Here is a 9,223-nt window from a genome sequence, read left to right as displayed (position 1 = left end):
AGCTGAAAATTTGAGAGAGACTTGCATTAATTTGCTAAAAGGCGACACAATATGGGACCTTCAAAGGATGATCATTTGATACAACTTCTGTTTTCCTAATGAGACAGCCTTGCCTGTCAGAAAAAGAGAAGCTCAAAGGTTTTTGTTGCATCAAGCTACTCAGATTGTTACCAAAAATATGAAGGTACTACTTTAACCTTCAAAATACAATGTTTTTGAGCAGATGTGCAGAATGGGAAAAATATTAGACATCCTTTCAGAATCTTTCAGAATCTTAGCAAAGCAGCAATTCAGGCGATATTTCTGGTTGAATTTGTTCCAAACAGAATTCTCAAGGACTTTCTCTTCTCACCATTTGATTCCCCTTACAGTGTGGATTCATATAAAGGATGGAGATACTGGGAAGTACTGGCGAGGAAGGGATGGCGTTGGAGGGATCAGACATCTCAGAAGCCCTTGTAAACACCAGCCTTTATCGCGTCTTGAATGTCACCAACATTACCTTTTATCCCTACTATCAGCACTCACTGTATGTGGCTGCTAGCTACATCCTTGCTTACTCCTTCATCTTCCTGCTCTGCATGATGGGGAACATCCTGGTGTGTGTAATTGTACTGGGAAACCGTCGTATGCGCACAGTCACCAACCTCTTCATCTTCAACCTGGCTATCAGTGATCTCTTGGTGGGAATCTTCTGTATTCCTACAACACTGGTGGACAACCTCATCACAGGTAAAAGACCCTGTCAGAAGTTCTGTCCTGACTGATATGCATGTAGAAGTATCACACATCTACAACGAACTGTGATACTTCTACATGCATATCAGTCAGGCCTTGTTTAGACAGACTATTTGTGGTTTAGCTCAGTATACACTTGTGATGTATATTAAAAAAAGAAAAAACAAAACATCAAAATTCTATCAAGTATCATTACTGCTTAATACCTATCATCCGAATTTCATATAAAACTAATCCATGCCCCCCCTTTTCCTTTACTATGTCACTTATTTATTCCACCTTTAACTCTAACCTGAACAGGCTTTATGTTAATGGCTAAGATGTTCATTATGTCCTTGGAAGAAGCAGTACAGTTGGACTTTCAATAATTTTCAGTAAGTGTGTGATGCGTCCTGTTGTAAACTTCTTTTGACCTTTGTAACTTGTGCAAACTTAAATGATCATTCAGTGGATGGTGTCAAGTACAGTTCAGCTGTGTTCTTCAAAAGTAGGTGTGTTTTTTTTGTCTTATTGCTGAATAGGAGGTCACTGCTATCCATTCACCATATGGTTATTTTTACATAGAACAGCCTTAGTAATCTTTGAAGTGGAAATGCCCTTGTTAATACTTTGACACTAAAAAACGATCATTACTAGAGTGTTCTAGCAGTCTGGGTGTGGTATTACAATAGCAACAGTAGATCTGAGCTATAGTCAACGAGTACGGAGGTGAAGTATTTTCAATACAGTAGCTACTCTGTAGGAATAGAGCTGGTGACAATGCCAACTAATCCCACTGAAAGACTCAAACGATAGATAGATAGATAGATAGATAGATAGATAGATACTTTATTAATCCTGACAGAAATTCAAGTGTTCAGCAGCATACATACAACAACAAAAATAACACAAAGACAAAACAGGCAGGTTAGTAACATTAAAGGTTAGTATATTTTAACAATAAACCTGAAGCACAAAACTATAAAATAGCACTTCTAATTTAAAATCGACAGAAATACTGACTGTCCTTTCCTGTAAACGCTGTCAGTGTTATCTAACAAATCCAGTTTGTCGTCCAGCTGCAGCCCCAGGTACTTCTAAGTCCTGACCACCTCCACGTTGGTCCCCCTGATGGAAACGGGCTGGAGATGGGGTCTATTCCTCCTGAAATCCGCCACTATCTTTTTAGTCTTGGAGGTGTTCAGCTGCAGGTGGTTTGAGCTGCACCATCCTATGAACTCCTCCACCAAGCCCCTGTACTCACAGTAGCATCCGAGTACTTCTGCATGTGGCAGAGCTCAAACTCATACTGGAAGTCAGATGTGTAGAGCATGAACAGAACAGGGGAGGCACAGTGTTCTGTGACGCCTCCGTGCTGCTGACCAGAGTGTTCGATGTGCAGCTGCCCAGTCTGACGAACTGTGGTCTTTCAGTAAGATGAAAATCCCCGAAACCAGGTGTGGGTCCACTCCCATGCTGCTCAGCTTGTCTCTCAGAAGGATGGGCTGGATAGTGTTAAATGTGTTAAAGAACTGGCCTCAGTTAGCATTGTCTTTGTAGTTAAAACTTAATGTAGCCTTATCCTCTGTGCCAGTGATGTGTAAATCCACCAACGTATCAATGAGCCCCACTGTTGCTTTGTGTGGAGTCTTCGTTATGCTTAACATAGGGACTGTAGTTCAGAGTTTTCCCAAGAAGTATAGACCTTTTTCCGAAACGTCATCATCGAACGTCACCGCCGGTCACCGGCCCTAGCAACGCGATTCCGCCATTTTAAGAGGGGTATGCTTTGCCTTGACGACCATTACTTTCCCACGTTTCCCTCCCGATTTGAACGACCAAAAGCCGATATGCCCAAAACCTGCGCTGTTTTTGGCTGTAGTTCTCAGTCATGGAGCAACAAGAACATTTCTTTTTACAGGATTCCGACTGAAAAGGGCCAGAAAAGGAGTTTATGGCTCACAGCATTGAGGCGGATAAACAATGATGGAACCACATGGAGCCCACAGTCAAAATGGTCCTATGTTTGCAGTCAGCATTTCGTCAATGGTATGTTGTGTTTCATGAAATTATTACCCCTTAACTGATTTTCTGAAATTATTAATTAATAAGCTTAACCAGTTGCGCTTCAGTGTCCCGCCCGCGGTACACTTTGAAATCTGCATAAGGAATTTGCTAAATGTCTGACACTGCAAACGCAATTATACAAACACTATACGCCGATGGAAAGCTTAGATTCTCATGAATCCGCCGATATAAACCACTTTCAGATGTGATTACCACAGCGGGTAATATAAACACATTTGTCCGACAAACAACGAATATCCATCCATCCGTTCTCTATACCCGGCTTCAACATACACGGCGCGACTCACGTTTCCGGATTCATTATTACACACAGATGAAAATATTCCACAAAAAACGGCCATAATCCAACCTTGGACATCCAGATGAAACAAGCCAGTAACATATTTTGTCCAAAACATGTCTTGAAGTCGGTATAAAGTCCACGAATAGGTCGTTTTCAAGGAAATGCACCTCGCGATGCACGTCCAATATTCCCTGTATTTCTCGTCATATTTTTATTTACAAATAGAATATTAGCGATTTTTTGTACTGAAAATGGCTGGAATGACTGCAGCTTATGATGTCTATAAATATCTGAAATGTTGAGGGCTAGCTACTTAGCTTAGGCTAGTGCTAGCTGTGCTTCCCACAAAAAGTCAGGGGTCTTTCTACTGACACTGCTATTTTTAAACCTTCTCTCCTCCCTTTCGTTCTGCTAACTACTATGCTGTAATCAGCAGCATTGTCCTCATTATTATTAGCACCTCATACCCTTGGACCTAGGGTGGGTAGAGCTCATTTACAGATATCTGACTCTTAGTTTTGATAATGCACATCTAACTAATATACATACACTACTTCCACTTGAAATTAAAAGGTGTAATGGCTCACCCCGTTAGCTTAACATTAGCTTAGCATAGCGGAGCTGGTGTAGCCGTATCTTACAAAGCATTTATCATTCTGACATTGACCTGTATGCACAAAAACGTATAAATATAAGCATACCTCAAAGAAAACGTATGAGTCCAGGCTTTTATAAGTCTTCATCTTCTCCATTGTGTGGATGCCTGGGCTGTTGATAAGGTACTCGTAAATGGAGTGCCATTGAAGATCTGGACACGTAGTAGGGTCGTTTTCCCATGAAACCAGAGGAATTTGGTACGGACATGACTGCAAACCAACCAGTTCTATTTTTTCTTTATACCGTAGCTTGGCTTTTGGCTCAAGATTTCCGAAATAATCACCAGACGTTTTTCTCCGGGTCAAAACTGCGTGGTTTCGGCGGTCAAATCACGGTTGCTAATGACTTTATTGCCCCCTCTTAAAATGGCGTCGTGCGTTGCTAAGGAAGGTATGGTCACGTGTCCCAGACTCCGAAGTCACTGCGAAAAGGTCTATTAGTAGCCTGCACTAGAACTAAAGTAGCCTGCACCACTCTTGCGTAACGGAGGCGCGCACAATCTAGGGGAGTTTGGGGGCATGCCCCCCCAAGAAAATTTTGATTTTTTTTAGTGCTATTTGGTGGCCTCTGGTGCATTTTATTTGTGTAATTTAACATTTTTGTAGCACTTGGTTTTGTCATGTGATTTGTGTATTTAAGTACATTTCATCAAAATGTGAGTTTTAAGTACACAATTTTCATGCAAACTGCACTTTCACCAGTAGTATGTGTGTCTGGTCTCTTAGTAAACCTCTGTAGTATGCTGTCTGGCTTGTAACATAACTGCATGTTTAGCATAGATGTTGTGCATCTTTCTGTATGTTTGGTTTTGGGAAAATATTAATTAACCTAATTTAATGACTATGTGTGAGACCTTAACTACGGGATCATAGACTTATGGGAACCTAGGCACTCCAGGCAGCTCTGGGAATGAAACAAACTAACATCAATATATGGTAAGTAAATCATGTTTTGTTTATTCACTCAGACTGCTGGTGGCTGAGTGACTGCTCGCTATGAAAACAAAAAGTCATTGATTATTATACAGCAGATCAGAACATAAATTAAAAAGTCAAAATGCCCAGAATATTTTTCTAAGTCCAGATGTGAAAAAAAAATTGGCCAGGACTTGCACTGTATTTTATCATTTCACTCATCTTACAAAATATTTACAATCATTTAGAGCATTAATGAAAAAGGCTAAATTGGATCTATATGGGTAGCACCCAGAATATTTTCGGCAGCAACCCGCGGAGAGATGAGCGGTAATCCGCGATTCCGCGGGCCACGGTCGCTCTCGGAAAACACTGTGTAGTTAATGTTTAGATGGTGAAACACACACTATCCATAATAGTGCATCAGATTCAAATATAGATATAGACCTCAATTTACTTTTGTTTGAGTCAAATTTGCAGTACCCTGTCATTTTAGGAAATTGAAACCATATTATATTTGTGACTATTTTTTAAGATTTGCATCTTTCCATCCATGAGGTTATATCTGCCTGTCACCAGAACGGAAGTTGTTATGTAGATGTAGTCTCAAGGCCAGACTCTGAAATAGATGCATTAGCTGCTATGCTTGTCCTCTTTGTCACTGCTCCACAAAAGGTCGTTGGTTTGTGAACAGCTTGGAGACAGGAGCCAGTGACAAAAAGCTTCAGTATCTGTGCTTCTGTAATGGCTATCTATAATAGCTGTACCCAGCAGTCAGGGACTGAACAAGAAGTCATAGACAGGAGTCAGAAGCTGCAGGTCCTGCAGAGCTACTTGGAAAAAGGCGATGTCCTTCAAAACAGGAATCAAAAAGCAATCATCTTCAGTTTATTGAACCTAATAATTTATGTGAATCTACAATGTTAGCATCAGTAATTTTTTCCTAGCCTCACCACAGGTTTGTTCCCCAAACTAATATCCACTCACATTTATTGTATTGGTGAATGTGTTAGCCTAGAGACAAAGCTTGATTACACGTCTCATTTTTGCTTCATTTATTTGTATATTCTCTGTATCTTTTGGTAATTTGGATGAAAACCTGTTAAATGAATTTGAAGAAAAAGGTAAAGGTAAAACACTAAAGTATGAAAGAATAATAAGAAAATTGTAAATTATATATGCCTATACCCAAATTCCTGCAGTGTCAGATCATTTGTTACCATTTTTGTTATTTGCATTTTTTGTTGGTTCAGTAAACAATTCAACAGAAATATATTTATTTTAATTTTTGTTTATTTTGTATATATATATTTGATCCGAATAATCAGAGAATGAGTACAATATAATGTGTTTTTATTGTTAGGCTGTTTGGTTCCTTGTTGTTCGTAATTGACTAGATCAGTTCATTATTTCAGTAATTTCATTACTGCAAGTAATGAAATATGTAATAATCAATGTCACATTACCTGCAATATTTGTCGAGGGGAAACAATATCTCCTAAAAATACAAATGTTCTGGATTCAGCCTGAGTTCAACCCAAAGATTTCGGTGTAAATCTCTGCGGCTCCTTATTTATTTGCTTTTAGAAAAGCAATTAGGTTAGTACAGCTACATAAGCTCACAGTAACACATCAGAACACTGAACAGCGAAGTCACCTGCTGTGTTCTTGTATAAATTGTGCACAGTCCCTCTCTCAGCTGTGAAATGTATGGATCAAATTAAGCTGCTGACGTGCCCCGTCTCATCTAATGTGCCAGCTGTAAACACTCTGCATGCTGATGTCCTCTGTGAGCAGATCTATGTGCCAACCATGAGTCCGTACTGCTGACTCCACTGCTATTTCATTCATTTTGTAGATTTTGAAGTGAAAGAGGTGCTGAAGTGGGCACCTAATGACATTTTGGTCTTGTTTTATCATTTCTTATTGTCAGAAAAAAAATAATACTAAGAATTCACAGTGAGTCACTGCAGAGACGAGCTGGTTAAACTCCTCATTTTGTCACTAATGTTAGAGTGAAAAATTCTCCTATAAATGAAAACTCTAGGTTGACCAGTGGAATGAGTGTAAAACATTTGTCTGCATCCCCAACAGACTAACGTTTTGGCAAGAAAGAAATTTGGTCTTGATGTTTACAGAGAAATCTTCACATTATAGTTTTGTTTCTGTTTTTTACAGCTGTTTTTGTATGTTTTATGTTTGTGGAATGCATGATAATAGAACTGAAACTGTGTTCCAATTTGAAAACTGTGAACAACAATCTCCAAAATCATTTAATGTGCATTCAATGACTTTTAGAACAATTTTTGTTTGACCATGTCTGATTTGGCTGAAATTATCACAACATAAATGATTTATGAAAATATAAAATACTTTCAGAGATAACTTTTTGTCAGAAATTGGCCCACTTGCAGTAAGTTTTTTCCACATTGAAATTCGAGGCTATGTTTGAACAATTCTAATCATTCAAATAATGAAAAATATGAATTTTTAATAGCATTAATTGTTGCACAATTCAATTCATACCCATTTGTTGTAAGTTAAAGCAATATCAACTCTGTTAAATAGGTTTTTGGATTGTTTTCTTGAACATGTTATAGTTATTTTTAAAGCCTTGTTTATGTGCGTAGGTATATAGTTGGGCACCATACAGAAGAGCAAACACGATCCTCAGCTTCTCACTTTAAAAATTTAACGTGATAAACAAGTTTGAGGGATAGCCTGGAGAGTTTGCCATCTGCACTACAAAAATGTCCAAGGTAAAAGGGGAGAACACACCATTTAGCTCTTTCAACTAAGTCTTGTTGTGAGATCTTCGGACAACTGCACTTCAGAAAAAATATGTGACACTGTGGGGGAAGAAATGTGTTCAGGGGAGGTGGATGATCTGCAGTCCTTTGGAATGAATACAGTTCAGTTCATTTCAGTTCAGTTCATCTGAAATACATGTTAGTGAGGTGTGTGAGGAGAAAGAGCACACATTAAACTGAGGCAACAGCAGAAGTCTGAATCTTTGTAGAAAAGGAAACTTGCCTTAACCTTGCTCTTGGAACAAACAACACTCTGTTTGCTTTTATATGTCACTATTTCTAAAGCAATGATGTCCATGAATTGCCTTAGACTTTTCTCTTTTTGTAGCTCTTTCTCATCTATCTGTTCACCTTCACCATAAGTTCTTTGTTAAGCTTTTCTCCTTATTTTCAGCTCATAGGTGAGCCTGATTTTTCTTCTCCCTCCCATTGTTTCCTGTGCAGGTACAAAAAGGGGCTCTTTAGTACATTCTTCTTTCATCTTTCTGCTGCTTTGTCTAAATTGACAATGGTGCTACATGAAACAAGAGTGCATGAGGGATGTGTGTGTTCACAGGCAGAAGTGCAGACTGGCTAATCAGTAAAACTTGATGTCTCTTATTATTTTGCATGTTGATGATGTGATCGTGGGTATTGCTACTGAACAGATACTAGACTGCATTGTCAGTGAAGCAGCTGAATCAGTGAAATCTCCTCAACTGCCAATTAATAATTACTCTCTAAACCAGTAATAAATACAGATGAATTGATTAAACTTTAAACACAGTTTATTCGTCATTCTCCATGGCCTCGCTGCAAACAATTCCAGCTGAACAGCGTGTGGCAATACTGACTACTGAACACAGCTGCAAAATCCTCATGTGTCGTGTGGCCTGCTGGAGCTCAAATTTAGTCTAATTTTTCTTTGTGCTTGTGAGGATGTGGTTGAACTACATGATTGCTTCCACCTGCAGTGAAGACCTAATGCTGTGAAACCATTAGTGTCATTCCTTCTCCTGATGAAGTTAAATATGGCAATGTGCAGTTTTACCCAGCTGCTTTTGTAAAGAAAAAATAGTGCAACTAAACAAAGTACAGCTGTGACGTGTCAAAAAAATTCAAGTTAAGATGTCAATTTCGGGCTACACAGTGGCGTAATGGTTAGCACTTTCGCCTTGCAGAGAGAAGATCCCCGGTTCAAATCCCGGCCTGGGCCTGGGATCTTTCTGCATGGAGTTTGCATGTTCTCCCTGTGCATGCGTGGGTTTTCTCCGGGTACTCCGGCTTCCTCCCACAGTCCAAAAATATGCTGAGGTTAATTGACTATTCTAAATTGCCCGTAGGTGTGAATGTGAGTGTGATTGTTTGTCTGTATATGTAGCCCTGTGACAGACTGGAGACCTGTCCAGGGTGTCCCCTGCCTTCACCCGAGTCAGCTGGGATAGACTCCAGCACCTCCCGCGACCCTAGTGAGGATAAAGTGATGTATAGAGAATGAATGGATGTCAATTTCGTTAGGTTACCTCAACTTATTATATAGCTTTAATCCAATTATCAGAATTTGAATTTTAGATTACACACAATATGCGGTTGATACAATTACCAGCAATATTACATTAACCCAACCTATTCAAATATTGTTTGCAACATAAATGGTTTGACTAAATTAGTGAATTAAATTTCATGCAACAATGCTTGTAATTGAATGGTAGCAAATGGCCGCTTGAATCACTTTTTACAGTGTAAAACGATCTAACTACTATGTCTGGAGAACC

General features: G+C 39.2%; 1 protein-coding gene across 1 annotated transcript in view; it reads left to right on the top strand.

Moving 5' to 3' along the window:
• Positions 1 to 422: 422 nt before the first annotated feature.
• npffr1l2 (neuropeptide FF receptor 1 like 2) overlaps positions 423 to 9,223 on the top strand; it is a 30,195-nt gene continuing 21,394 nt past the window's right edge. Inside the window, exons 1-2 of the mRNA XM_051951139.1 lie at positions 423 to 458; positions 522 to 732. Of these exons, the coding sequence (XP_051807099.1) occupies positions 423 to 458; positions 522 to 732 (247 nt within the window). The remainder of the gene's footprint in view (positions 459 to 521; positions 733 to 9,223) is intronic.

Source organism: Acanthochromis polyacanthus, chromosome 7, assembly GCF_021347895.1.
Source record: "Acanthochromis polyacanthus isolate Apoly-LR-REF ecotype Palm Island chromosome 7, KAUST_Apoly_ChrSc, whole genome shotgun sequence".
Lineage (NCBI taxonomy): Eukaryota > Metazoa > Chordata > Actinopteri > Pomacentridae > Acanthochromis > Acanthochromis polyacanthus.
The sequence above is the reverse complement of the archived record's forward strand: the minus strand, read 5'-3'. Positions and strand labels throughout refer to the sequence as shown.